The 15605-nt window shown below is 39.2% G+C and overlaps 1 protein-coding gene across 2 annotated transcripts in view; it reads right to left on the bottom strand.

The window, feature by feature from the left end:
* The window catches only part of LOC136858203 (RNA helicase aquarius), a 686829-nt gene that overhangs the window by 611636 nt on the left and 59588 nt on the right, over window positions 1-15605 (bottom strand). For both annotated transcript variants that reach the window (XM_067137584.2, XM_067137585.2), the window contains exon 5: window positions 14678-14846. In XM_067137584.2, coding sequence (XP_066993685.1) covers window positions 14678-14846 — 169 coding nt within the window. The remainder of the gene's footprint in view (window positions 1-14677; window positions 14847-15605) is intronic.

Below are 15605 nucleotides of genomic sequence, written 5' to 3'. Positions count from 1 at the left end.
TTACTCTTGACCGAACACTGTCCTTCAAGAAACATTGCCACAACACCAGGATGAAAGTCAGTTCACGGAACAATATTTTGAGAAAGCTCACAGCCACCACCTGGGGAGCAAGCCCTCCCACCCTGAGAACCTCTGCTCTTGCTTAGTGTGTGTCCGCTGCAGAGTACGCTTCACCTGTGTGGAGTGCATCCACTCACACCAAGCAGGTTGACATTGCAATCAACGAGGCCGTACGAATCTTGTCGGGATGTCTGAAGCTATCTCCAGTTGACAAACTCTACCCGATTGTTGGCATAGCTCCCCCAACTATCAGAAGGGCTGTTGCTGCTTATGCAGAGAGGACAAAGCAGACTAATGATTTTCACCATCCACTGCATGATCACCAGGCTGTAGTCTGTCGACTGAAGTCGAGAAAGAGCTTCATCACCAGGACTCAATCACTGATAGGAACATCACAGTCTAACCGCATCACCAGGTGGAAGAGCATGCTGCCATCTGATACCCCTGCAAAGGAAGAACTAGCTCCAGGGAATGACCTGCCCTACCCTATTTGGAGATCACTTAATCGTCTTATTGTGGGCATCCCTCTTTGCAAGACCAATATGCAAAAATGGGGCATACTTCCAGCTGATGGAGACGCATCCTGTGAGTGTGGTGTAACACAAGATCCGAACCACCTGCTCATCTGTCCTCTACTAGAACAACCCTGCACTACACAGGACCTGATTGAGATGAACAACAAGGCCATTGGAGTTGCTACATTTTGGAATAATGATGATGATGATGAAGACCAACTTCACAACACACACAATTCCCTTCACCTGTATTATCTCAAATAGGCACACACTGTACATTTACAAAATATACAATTAAGAATCTTGAAATCTTTGTACAAATACAATATACCTTAGCTCTCGGTTAATAGTATCTCTCAAAGTCTTTGACTATCCAGTTCATTTACACTGCAATACAATAGGATCAAACCCTGCGAAACTTAGTATTTACTTATCTTGTGTTCGAAGACTTCTTCTTCCATCTGCGTCGGTCTTCTTTCTTGACATCTTGTCTGTGCTCGAGATACCATAGTCGTGTTGAGCGATGCAATGTTTAGTAAAGTGGATGAGTAACACCAGGACTCGAACTTGACGCCCTCAATCTCCGCCGTCAATCAGAATAGCCTATCTCCCAACAGTTCTGACTACAAGGTTAAGTTTACTGATAGGAAAGGCACACTATATTACTCGGCCTTCCTAGCGAACAGTTCGATTATCGTTTCCAGTCTTTAGGCTCACAGCTACGACAAGTAACTTAGTCGTTGTGGTTCTAAGTCTTTCTATAGAAACTTGCTATCTATGTTATACACAGTGATATTTTCAATGCCTCGCGTAACCTTTTACAATTTCTGGACTGTTTTGCCTAGCCAACTATAACTGGTTTTGCGGCTTACTGCCACACACATAACCTACAAATTCTGCACTGTTATAGCTCATAGCCACAGGCACGGAACCTGGCTATAGATTATCCCTTTCTGTGATGCACACATCGCCTGCTCAGTGGTTAGAAAGATTCTCCCCGATCTGTCGAAGTATCATCTCCTAATTTTACATTCGAAGTTTCTCTAAGCTTTTCCCCTCTACTTCTCCTGAAGTCTGTCATTTTTAAGTCTGATTGGTTCACGTGTTCCTCCCACTAACTGACGGGGAGTGTCATCAAACTACTCGAACGACTGGCTTCTTATTGCGTCAGAAATTCTAAGCAAAACTTCCTTCTACAGGCTTCCAGAAACACTTTCAGAACTTTCTATTGCGTTTTACGTTTTACACTGATGCTATGTTATCGGCTATTTCACAACATTACATATGCACTAACTTGCGTTGCACCAGCTTGCTTCAAGTAAAACTTGTATGAAATCTTATGCTTGAACAATCATAATTTTTCACTTAATAAAATTATCACTCAAACATTTGAGCACTATAGCTTCTTGCCATTGTTACGTGATCATTTAAACTCTAAATCGATACTCAATATCCTTGGTCTCGCGAGGTTGCAGATTCGAGAGTTGCTCGAGTCCGTTCGCTCGGCACTGAGACATGAAAGGGGGCGTTCGTGACAGGTTCATCAACTATAACACTGAGAACTTCTGTACTTAGCCAGTTGTACTCTGTGGTGGAATACTGCACTGCAGTCTGGATTTATACCAGGCTCATTCACATTCAGCTAAAGCAGACCATACACATTATCACAAGAACATTATGAATATACTGTATCAACTTGCTATCAAGCAGCCCATCTTTAGCCAAATGTGAATGTACTCTCATAAGGGAATTTACAAAATAACTGTTTATCCTTACCTTCCTAATCATGAAGACATTCCTACCATTAATAACAACAGGTTTCGATCCGGATGCCCTCCATAACAAACCTCACAGATTATAATTAACAATGGAGTCTGTGTAACAGACTGATGCTCATAAATATGGTAGCCAAGTGCTAACCCTGAGCACCTTAAGTTGCCCTGTATCTTAACCAAGTCACCAGGTTTACAAGAAGAAAAATATGGCACCCAAGTGCTAACCCTGAGCAATTAAGGTGTCCTGTTCTTTACCAAGTCACCAGGTTTTCAAGAACACTGCAAGATCTGGTCGTCATTAACAAAATATGAACGCACTATGGACGATGCACTGACTCGTTGTACAAATGGAGTTTGACATCCTCGCCCAGCTGTGGTGTTGAATGTCAGAAAATTGACACAATACATTCATAATTTACGTCTCTGTCTGTAACCTACCTGAGTAGTATAAGCAGTACTGTTATATGGACTTCAAATTTTTCAATTTAATGTGTTTTAGTTATAAATACACTGGATACTCACAGTCTAGTTGTTGGAAGTAAGTTAATGATGAGGTGCTCGCCACATGCAAAATAAATAATGCATCTTAATATTAAGTTACAAGCCAAAAATGCCAAGATGATATCTAATTTTGATGATACATTTTTAAAACAATGCCCATCTTATCTAATGATCAGTAATGCCCCAACTTCAAAGAAATTTTTAAAAAAGTATACACATAATATCTTCAATTAATTCTTTGTGGATTACTAGATTTTGGTTTGTGTTATATTCCTTTATACAATAACACTAGCCAACATGATTTTGCGGTAAAATAGAAAATATGTAATTCTTATGGAAATCGCTGCCCTGATTCCGAAAATGATGCTATTTTTTTCCTATCACGTCTAGTTTTGACTCAATTCAGCATTTTAGTATCTGCATGAATTCGTAAGATGTAATGTTGAGGGATGTTCTCGCGCAACATTTTTTAGAATACAATTATGTGATTTGATTTCTTATTGTTTGCATTTTATTATAGGTTTATTGCTGTCTAAATTTTCATTTTGTAGTTGGGATTTCCTGGTAAATTCATAACAAACTCCCCCAGTTACGCAATAGACCGCGAGGTATGTAGGAATGAAGATAAGACAGTTGAGAGTTTGTCTTTCATCTTAGACCACTTGAATAATCAGACATGTTAAAAGCCCCAGCCCTTATGCAATGTTTCTGATGGACTGATAAAGCAGTTTCCTTTCAAAGATAACAGTCCGAAACTATTATACTCAAGAAGATGAACTTTTATTTTGTACGGATGTTTCAAATCTTCTACGTCGATTGGGAGAGAAAGAGTATGATCCTAGTAAGTGACGTGTTTTTATTGACTCCTCCAAAATAAGTTTAAAGGCTGTTTTGCTTCATAATACAAATGTTCTGGCATCCGTCCACTTGCACACTCCACAAAAATGTCTGAAACATACGAGACCATAAAGTTGGTGCTTGAAAAAATTAAATATCATGAGCACGGGTGGCAAATTTGCGGTGATTTGAAGATCATTGGATTGTTGCTGGGACAACAAAAAGGCTATACAAAATTTCCCTGTTTCCTATGCGAATGGGATAGCAGGGCACGGGATAAACGTTGGGATACAGTGAATTGGAGAGAAAGGAAACAACTACAACCAGAATCCAAAAATGTCTTGAATGTAATTCTTATTGACCGTGAAAAAAATTTACTTCCACCCTTGCACATCAAATTTGGATTGATGAAACTGTATGTCGAGGCTTTAGATAAAAGTAGCCTATGCTTCCAATATTAATCCACTAAATTTCTCTCATTATTAGATGCAAAAATCAAAGAAGGCGTATTTGATGGACCACAGATTCGTAATCAGATGAAGGATAAAATTTTCACAGACACGATGACCAAAATTGAGAAAGAAGCATGGAACGCATTCAAAGATGTAGTGACTAAATTCCTTGGCAACATTAAGGACCCTCAATACAAAGAAATTGTAAGGAAAATGTTGGTAAAGTTTAAGGAACTCAGTTGTAATATGAGCCTTAAGCTTCATTTCTTAGCTTCGTATCTGGATTATTTCCCTCCAAATTTCGGAGCTGTCAGTGAAGAACAAGGTGAAAGGTTTCACCAGAATCTCAAAGATGCAGAACGACGCTATCAGGGACGTTGGGATGTGAATATGATGGCCGATTACTGTTGGTCGATTCCAAGAGATCATTCAAGAACTTCAAAAACCCGGAAATTCCACGGGAAACAGGAAAAGACGGAGGTGTGAATCTAACCTGCACATAATGTAAGTAACAAAACTATGTATGTTTAACCATGTAATTTTTATTCAAGGTACGGTTATATTAATTTAAAAGCAACTGTACAGTCGAAACTAAATAGGCGCTTTATGCTTCAGTTTCACGAATTTCAATATACATTAAAAATATAATACATACTACCTACTTGCTTACAAAGCAGCATTTATGTGTATTCAATGCACGAAAAATATGATTGCGTTTTGCAAGCTGAAATTTACATTAATACATCAAATTTAATCAATGCTAAGTATCAACAATTTTACGTAAGAACAAAATAATATTTTGTAAAATTGCCACCAAAAGACGTGATTCGCCAAAACTAATTTTTTTCTCGAATTCTGCGTTAAGAAATTCATAAAACCCACCTAGTTTTGTTTTTACTGCACAAAAAAAGTTTTATTTTGCAGGCTAGTGTAATTTTTAAGAAGTTTTTTTAATTTGCTTTACGTCGCACCAACACAGAAAGGTCTTATGGCGACGATGAGATAGGAAAGGGCTAGGTGTGGGAAGGAAGCGGCCGTAGCCTTAATTAAGGTACAGTACAGCCCCAGCATTTGCCTGGTGTGAAAATGGGAAACCACAGAAAACCGCCAAGAGTGGGGTTCGAACCCACCATCTATCTCCCAGATGGAAGCTCACAGCTGCACGCCCCTAACCGCATGGCGAACTTGGCCTGGTGAAAGCAGAATGAAGATGAACAGGTACATGTATGTTACCCTTTAAGGACACTGAAAAGCCATTCGATAATATGAGCTTTTCAAGCAAAATGTCTGTTTGAAAATCATGCTAATTTTTGAAATATGGTGAGAAATGAAGCAAGATCACAGATCTAGTTGCAAATAAGAGGATAATGGAGGCACTTAATTCACCCTGCATCACTGCCTCGACCTGGCAGGAGCTGGATAGGGAGAAAGGACGATGAGGATGACGACTGAATGCTAAAAGGTAGTTTTTCAATCTAATCCAGGGAACAATAGCAAAAGCACATACTTTATACAATGAATGTAGAAAAAGTGACATCCTCATATTCCAACAACATGTAGCGAGGAACCTGCAGCTGGGAGAAGAGGATTCAAATTAACTTCAGGTAATGCACCTTGCTGAATTAACATCACAAGCTCCACCTTCCACAACTACAATGGTACAACATGTTGGTCAGGCTCCAGCACAGGACCTCCCATGCAGACTGGATGGGAAGAGGAAAGATAGTTTGTTGGAACATGTTTCATCTACATCTCATAGCAAAACGGTATATGTTTCAAAATATGGTAGCACTAAATGAGACCACCGATCTAGTAACAAGTAGAGTAGTGTTTGTGAAAAACAGAACAGTGAGTCTAGGTGGTTTTGCAGGTGGATTTGCATAAAATATGGAATTCCTTTGCATTCTGGAATCTGAGACACAAGATACCAAACAATCAAGTGCAACTAGAACTCAACATTAAGTTATGTGGAAAATGTCAGCTCTTTATTTTGGGTAGTTTTACTGAAAAGCTTGAAAAACATTGGTAGCCTCTAAAATGTCCATTTAGAAGTGTCTAGGCAGGTGCTTTTAAAGGCTTAACAGGTAGCTGGTAATGAACGTGTTTAAAATAAAAACAGCAATTCTTACTTAGAATGGTCATGAGCATGCCAGGCTACAGTAGAGGTTTATATATACTGTATAAATATATTTTTTTTTACAAGGAAGGAGAGGTTTCTTACAGTGGGAGAAAGTGGTACCTATAAGATATTTGTACAATCTTTTTAAGGAATTATAATATTTTATGTCCTGGTGGCATAATTATAAAAGATTCTGTAATTACTTGTTAAACAGTGGTAAGACTTCCATAATGTCTTGGCAATGTAACATAAGACACTGGTTAGGTCACTAATATGCAATCACAGGTATCCATTTCAACAAGAAGAGTACTCCTGATCCAGACAAATGTGCAGTGTTCGGCATCTTTACCTCTCCAAAAAGTGGGACTGGGGGTGTACTGAATCTTGGCGAATGGTGGAGGCTGTTTAAGTGGGTTTTCTGAAAATTTTATAACTGAAAGAATCTGAGTTTCTAGTGATGGTTAAATCTAGAAAGTTGATTTTTTGATTTGATTTGGATTCTAGTGTGAATTTGATATGAGGATCAATATTGTTGAGTCTTAAGAGGGTGGTGGGTGCGTTAATTGATTTCTCATACATGATTACAAAGACATCGTCAACATATCTGGCCCAAAAGAGAATGTTTTCGAATTCGTTGTCAATTTTGGTGCATTCGAGGAAGTCCAGGTATATTTCTGCCAAGATTCAGTGCACCCCCAGTCCCACAAACGAGCCACATACAACAGCCTAGTTCACCGAGCCTTCAGCATACCTATGTCCAATAAAGATCTAAAAAACGAAGTCAACACAATCCGCGGAATCACAAAATTTAACAGCTTCAGCAATCATTTTATAGAAAGGATAATCAATAAACACAAACATCGCCCAAAAACTACCCTCAAAAAAGAAATAACCAAACCTCTAACATTTTCCACCTTCACATTCAACAATGATATCTACAAGTTAACCAACATCTTTAAGAAACAAGGCGTTAAAATAGCCTTCAAAACCAACAATAAGAACATGAATGTTTTATACAATACTTCACACATCAACAAGACCAGCAGTTTTTTAAAATCAGGAGTTTATAGGATCAAATGTACCACCTGTAAAAAAACCTACATCGGGCAAACCGGAAGAAACTTCATTATCAGATACCACGAGCACACTAACGCAACAAAATACAACAGGTTTTCAGCCATCGGCCAACACATGCAAGATTATAACCATAATTTCACCAATATTGAACAAGACATGGACATCCTCATATTAGCAAACAAGGGCCCTTTACTCAACATAATGGAAAATTACTACATACACCTAGACCAATACTTTAACACCAGTCACAATCTCAATGAAATCTCAGAGAAACCCAACATACTCTTCGATCTATTTATCACTTTCCTCAGAAACAATAATGCAGCCAACCTAAACTCAATCCTAAATTTAATCAAAGGTACTTTTCCGAGACAAAAACTTCTTTACAGAGTAATTAAAAACAATCTAAATAACCTAGAGGACATCAAGGTAATAGAGCAGGACAGTGGATCAGTAGTACGAGAGGAAGATGGAATCAGGAGAGAATTCAAGACCTTCCTTGACAAGCTCCTGAATGGAGGGGCATCAAATGTAATTCAAAACAGAGAAGAATCTGGAAAAAGGGAAGAGCCCAGTAAAAATATGGAGCCACCAATCACATGGTTGGAGATAGAGAAGAGCCTTAAAAGTAGGAAGAAAGGGAAAGCTGCAGGAATAGATGAGTTAAGTGTGGACATGTTAAGAGCAGGAGGAACCCCAGCAATCCAATGGCTATATAGACTTCTAAATGTAGTATGGCAGAAAAATACCATCCCAGAAGACTGGAAGAAAGGTATAATTGTACCTATATTCAAGAAAGGCAGCAGGCGGAAATGTACCAACTACCGTGGCATCACTCTACTCTCTCATGGACTAAAAATTCTGGAAAAAATTATAGAGAATAGACTGCGAGAAATTGTAGAACCACTTTTAGAAGAGGAACAATATGGCTTTAGTCCTGGAAGGTCAACAACAGATCTTATATTTGTTGTCAGGATGCTATGGAAAAACATTGGGAAAGAGAGAAACCTTTATATCTACTGTCCCTTGACACCAAAAAAGCCTATGACAGCATACCAAGGGAGCTTATTAGGGAGTGCCTGAGATTTTTTTTTTTTTTTTTTTTTTGCTATTTGCTTTACGTTGCACCAACACAGATATGTCTTACGGCGACGATGGGATAGGAAAGGCCTAGAAACTGGAAGGAAGCGGCCGTGGCCTCATTTAGGGTACAGCCCCGGCATTTGCCTGGTGTGAAAATGGGAAACCACAGAAAACCATCTTCAGGGCTGCCGACAGTGGTGCCTGAGAAAGCTCGAAGTTCGGACAGTCTAATTTCCAAAGTTAAGGTGCTTTACGAGAAAACCAGAAGCTGTATACAAATCGGTTCTGGACTGTCAGACTGGTTTGAGACAAAAGGGGGAGAACAACAAGGTAGTGCGCTAAACAACAAGGCGCTAAAAGAAAAGGGGCAACAAGACTTAAAAGCTTTTGCATTTGCAGATGATGTAGTAATTTGGGGTAACTCAGAGAAAGATGTAGAAGAGAGACTGCAGGGGTGGAGTCAGAAGTTTGAGAGATATGGATTAAACATCAACAAGGCTAAAACGGTGGTGTTGAAGGTACAGAAGGGTGACAATCAGCCAGAAATCATGCTAAATGGCACGAAGGCGTACAGTGTCATAGAATTTAAGTACTTGGGTAGTATAATGTCCAAGGATAACTTAGCTAAATATGAAGTAAATAGTCGAATCAGCAAAGCAATACATTTTTACCTCCAAGTAAGACAGCTACTATGGGATAAACAAGTACCACCCAAAACCAAGATGACACTGTATAAATCATACTACACCCCTACCCTCACATACAACCTGAAAACCGCTACATTAACAAGAAAGGACAACTCGAAACTCCAAGCAGAAGAAATGAAGTTCCTACGCACAATGATCCAGAAGACCAGGAGGGATAAAATCAGGAATGACAAAGTTAGAAAAGACGTAGGACTTGAAGACTCCTTACTCCAGAAGATCAAAAAGGCAAGACTGAAGTGGTTTGGTCATGTGAAAAGAATGAGTGCCAACAGGCCTGCAAGAAAGGAATATGAAAGAGAAATCAGGGGAAAGAGACCAGTGGGCAGACCTAGAGAAAAATGGACAGACTTAGAGAAGAAGGATGTAGAGGAGAGAGGTCAGGATTGGGAGCAGATTGTGAGCGAAGAATGGTTCATGGACAGAACAAAATGGAAGGGGCTCGTATACCACACCTGGGAAACTGGAGTTGGTCAATGATGATGATGAATCCACACAACAATATCAACTAATGGTTAGTCCACACCAAAGTTAATAAACAATGTTAATGAAAACATTTCTCCACATGTTAATAAACTTTTGTTAACAAACTTCTTCAACATTGTGTCCACACCAAAATAGCTGTTTGTGAGGTTACAATTGATAAGGTCAGGAAGAAGAAAATACTTACTGCTGCAGCTTTCATTACTTTAGTGGAGAAAAGCGCAGGCGCAAAGTGTGGCAAAGAAAAATACAGGAAAGGCGAGTAGAATTAAGTTTGGAATGAACACTTATGTCAGAACTTTTAATATTAGATGCAACAGGCTTTCAAAATTCTCTTGAGAATGCCCCCACATGACTTTTAGTTCTTGTTGGCAGTAATTGGGTCTGAAATTGCAAGTTATCAGAAAGCTGGCTCCACTAATGACGGGCTATATTTTTATAGATAGATTCCTAGCAACTGGTGACAATTCACTTATATACCTATTTGTCTAGAGTATCAAAACAAGCAATTTCAGTTATTGTGTCTGACATGTTTGAAGCTTTATACAACAATATCAAGGAATTGGTAAAGGTATGGAATAAAGAAAATCTTCATTTAACCTACCTAGTTAGGATAGTAGGCTATTATTTTGATGATATACAAGCAATTATGGGAGGTTAGGTTATTCGCGAGGAGCAAACTGGAAATGAAACTACACTCATGCTCAGAAATTAAGGATAATGCTGATACATGGTGAAACAATGCTATGGTGGGCAGTTTGCAGTTTTAAATCACCTCAGGGTATGACCATGTGGTGCATTTGACCTGCGATCGTCACACGGTGGTGCTGGCAGCAGCCCAAATATGCAGAGATGTGTTGGTGCATGTCAGAGTACAGTGCAGCGAGTAAGTGTGCAGATGTTTTCAGACGTGCTAATGGTGACTGTGTGGTGAAAATGGCTCAACAAACACATATTGATGACTTTATGAGGGGTAGAATAATAGGGCGACTGGAGGCTGGTCAAACACAGGAGGTCGTTGCACGGGCCCTCCATGTTCCACAAAGTGTGATCTCAAGATTATGGCAACGATTCCAGCAGACAGGAAACATGTTTAGGCGCTACAGTACGGGACGTCCGCAGTGTACAACACCACAAGAAGACCGATATCTCAGCATCAGTGCCCGCAGACGGCCATGGAGTACTGCAGGTAGCCTTGCTCGGGACCTTGCCATAGCCACTGGAACACTTGTCTCCAGACGACTGAACAGACATGGTTTATTTGCCCGGAGACCTGCAAGGTGCATTCCACTGACCCCTGTTCACAGGAGAGCCCGTAAAGCCTGGTGTCAAGAACACAGTACATGGTCATTGGAACGTCCCAGTTTATGTTCACGGACGAGTCCAGGTATAGTCTGAACAGTGATTCTCGCCGGGTTCTCATCTGGCATGAATCAGGAACCAGATACCAACCCCTGTAATGTCCTTGAAAGGGACCTGTATGGAGGTAGTGGTTTGATGGTGTGGGGTGGGATTATGCTTGGTGCACGTACACCCCTGCATGTCTTCGACAGAGGAACTGTAACAGGTCAGGTGTATCAGGACATCATTTTGGACCAGTATGTCCGCTTTTTCAGGGGTGCAGTGGGTCCCACCTTCCTCCAGATGATAACGCACGGACCCACCGAGCTGCCATCATGGAGGAGTACCGTGAAACAGAAGATATCCGACGAATGGAGTGGCCTGCCTGTTCTCCATATCTAAACCCCATCGAGCCTGTCTGGGATGCTCTCGGTCGACGTATCGCTGCACGTCTTCAAACCCATAGGACACTTCAGGAGCTCCAACAGGCACTGGTGCAAGAATGGGAGGCTATACCCCGGCAGCTGCTCGACCACCTGATCCAGAGTATGCCAACCCGTTGTGCGGCCTGTGTACATGTGCATGGTGATCATATCCCATATTGATGTTGGGATACATGCGCAGGAAACAGTGGCGTTTTGTAGCACAGGTGTTTTGGGACGGTTTTCTCAACTTATCACCAATACCGTGGACTTACAAATATGTTTCGTTTGTGTTCACGATGTGTCTATGCTATTAGCACCAGTTTTGTGCAATAATCCTTAATTTATGAGCATGAGTGTACATTAGAAGACAACTAAAGGAATATCATACAGAATTAAAGGTACAGTAAAACCTTGTTAATTCGAAGTCGTTGGGACTAAAAAATCGGACTTCGAATTACGTGATTTCGAATTAACCGCCAATTCGCAATTCAGAAGTACCAACCCTTGCCGCGTTACGAAATATTCTAAGGCCCGTTACTGCATGCAGTTAACCTTGATTCACAGTTTATACCTTTCAAATGCCATGAAAAAAGAACTATTTCCAAAATGTATCCAAAAAGGTGCATTTACAGTATTCAAATAATGCACTTGCATATCTCACTGGCAAATATAACCTCACGCAAAGAAAAAAAAGGATAAAAAAAGGCACGATTCAAAGACGAGGAGAAATCTATGCTGGCTCCCATGTGCAAGTGCTTTATTCATTGGAGTACTATACTGTATGCATTTTAGATGCCTTGTATTTACACAGAAAGTACCCAAAGCCCTTAAAATCAAACTTTCCTATGACTCTATCCTTGTACGATCTCCCGCCATGGCACTTTTCTCGTACTTCAGAAATGTAAACACTTGCCGCGTCACAAAGTATTCTAAGACCCATTAATACATGCAATCACCTCGATTCACAGTTTAAACCTTTCCAATGCCATAGAAAAACTATTTCCGAAATGTATCCAACAAGGTGCATTTACAATGTTCAAATAATGCACTTGGATAAATCACTGACGAACATAACCTCACGCAACGAAAAAAAAAAAAAAAATCACACAATTCAAAGACGAGGATAAATTATGCTGGTACCCCTGTGCAAATGCATTATTTTTTGGATATCTGTACTGTTTGCATTTTTAGATGCTTTGTACTGGGATGGAAAGTGCCCGACGCCCTTAAAACGTAGCTTATCGAACTTTTCTATGACGAGGGGATAAAGTTTCTCGCTTCCATGTGCATTGCAATTGCAACACACTACAATGACCCCCCCATCCCCGACCCTGGTACGATTCTCCGGCTGGCACTTTCTCCTTTAAAACCATAAGACCGTTTGGGCTCGCATTAAAATAAAGCAATGCTGTTTCATCGGCAATGACAGTATTGTTCGGTGAATACGAATTTATTATATGAGCCACGCTTTTTCGTCAACTGTCGGCATCGCCAGTGTTCACGCATTCTGTTTTCCCGCACACTGCCTGTTGCGTGATATTACGGCGTTCCTGAAAAGATTGAATACAAAAGAATTCCGATTTCATTCAACTTGGCAATCAAGAAGCGCACTGTAGACACACCGAAGTGAGTGTAAGTGAGGAAAGCTACCCCTCCACGTTCCGGAACACGCGTTCTGTTATGACGCGGATAAATTTCGAGTTGAAATTACTCTGTAACATACTATTGTTTTAAAATGTAAAGGCAGTTTCGAATTAAAAGTCTGAATTTCGGTAATGGGGCCGACATTGTACTTCGAATTACGAATTATCCGTATTTCGAATTAAACAATTTAAATAACATGCAAAACTGTATCTCATGTTTCCGGGAACGAGAGCTTCTTCGAATTATGTGGGATTTTGAATTAACCGATTTCAAATTATCGAGGTTCTACTGTACTGTGTATTAGAAGTTTTGCTTGCGATTTGATAGTTAATTTTTCAAGCAAATCGAAATCATCGTATTCTGTATTACGAATCTGTGTGCTCTACATTGCATCATTGCACATGTGCGATCCAAAATGTTAACAAAAACACGAAATGTAAATGTAAAGTTTCATTAAGGGTTAGAAACTTCATTTTGATTTATCTGTATTGAACTGAGAACACATATATATTTATTTAAGTAAAATTTACGATTCCACCTATTCAATACAATACAGTTTTGCAATGCAGTGTATTACAATACAGTTTAAAATTTATTTGGTACCAGTTTTGACCCTGTTCGGGGTCATCATCATCAACCATAAACATTCAATTATACAATTCAGTCGAAAGGTCCTAAAACAATACATTTTTAACATTTCTCAGTTCATTGCGGAGCAATTGGACCTTGCGCATCGGTGTGTGGAGCGTGACTGATAGTGTAGTCATGAACTGAGAAATTTTCGTCAATCCTCTTACAAACATTTATTTGACCTTTACGCACAGCGCTTGCCTTCAGTATCTCAGACCTCTACTTGAAGATCATCCAATGATATGTTTTTGAATTTGCTTACATTATGTGTATGACTTATTTCCTTTACATTAGTGTCAGCAAGGCCATACAACTGTTAGAAATGTGAAAGACGCGCATTTTAAAAACAATTAGTACCTAAAACCTATTAGTTTTTACTTTAGCGGCATATGCCATACTCTAAAGCATGTGTATAACTTAACAGTGTTAAGCAAGGTCATACAATCATCAGAACTTACGTGAAAGATTCGCTTTTTAGACCAATTAGAACCTAGAAATACATTAGCACTTCTCCAACAGCATGTTCTGAAGCACTTATTTTACAAACTTTTATCATAATTGTAACGACATTCAATTTGCCATAATACTAAAATACATGTGCTTTTATCATCTCTGTGTCTCATCATCTAACTTTTAAGCTAGACAAAGTCATATTTGTTTATTTTAACTAAAATGTTATGTTAAAAATGTACTGTTTTAGGACCTTTCGACTGAATTGTACAATTGAATGTTTAAAGCTGATGATGACCCCAAACAGGGTCGAAACTGATACCAAATAAATTTTAAACTGTAATGTAAAAAACTGCATTGCAAAAGTGTACTGTATTGAATAGGTGGAATCGTAAATTTTACTTAAATAAAAAAGGTTCATTCACAAAATTTAAAGAAATTTTGTTTATCAACGTGCTCAAAAAGTTAATGAACATGCTATTTTGTTTATTAACAGTGTTCATTAACAGTGTTTACTAACAAAGTTAACGAAAATATCTTGGTGCGGATGCACGTTAAGGAAGCACCCATAAATAACTCACCCTCAAGACCGATGGTTTCCAGCAGCTTCATAAACTTGACCATGAGCTGCTGTAGAAATGTACGTTCCCATTTCAACTTTTCTCGCCTCTCAGGAGTGTCTTTACGCTGTATCATTTTCCAGTATTTACGCCACTTAGGAATGGCTTTCAGTTCTTGTTCTCTTCGTCCCTGCAGTTAATAACAAAAATTTAAATGGTACAATATACAATTGTAGAAGCAATTAAGAAGTTTATCAGAATGAACTTATCCAAGAAGAAAGTAAACTACAAAACTTCGTTAACTCAAACAAGAAGATAATCAAAACACCATCACATTAAGAAAGATGCAAATTCATGTCAAAAGTCAAAGAGATTCCAAAGAGCCAGGCCGAGTGAATCAGACGGTAGAACATTGGCTTTCTGAGCCCTGGTTCAGTTCGATGATATCTGAAGGGACTCAAACATGCCAACTTCATATCAGTAATTTATTGACACATAAAAAGAACACTCATAGGACATAATTCTGGCACGTTGGCATCTCCAAAAGTGATGAAAGTATTTAATGGAACGTAAAATCATAACATGATTAATGATTCCAAATATAAACTCCAACCACTGGCTGTTAGTAGCAGACTTGAAAAGTATCCACATACCAAAAGTAACAGCCCAAAAGATAAAAACTTTCAGAACTTTCAGCCCATAAAAAATTGATGAAGGCATAGAAGAACCAACAAAAGAACAATAAGGTGAAGGAAGTAGTACATGTAAGTAAGAAAACTTGAGTGAGAAACTAGACCCTACTACAGACAAACCATATGATAGGAAAATAACAGGAACAAATAAAAAGGAAGCTAGAGAAAATTAGAAACAGCAAAGGGATGAGATGAGAAACCTCAGACATGCATTTCAGGACAATAAGTGAAAACTCTTCAATGCTAATGTCCATGAT

Source organism: Anabrus simplex, chromosome 1, assembly GCF_040414725.1.
Source record: "Anabrus simplex isolate iqAnaSimp1 chromosome 1, ASM4041472v1, whole genome shotgun sequence".
Taxonomy (NCBI): Eukaryota; Metazoa; Arthropoda; class Insecta; order Orthoptera; family Tettigoniidae; genus Anabrus; species Anabrus simplex.
This window is presented reverse-complemented; position numbering and strand designations above follow the sequence as displayed.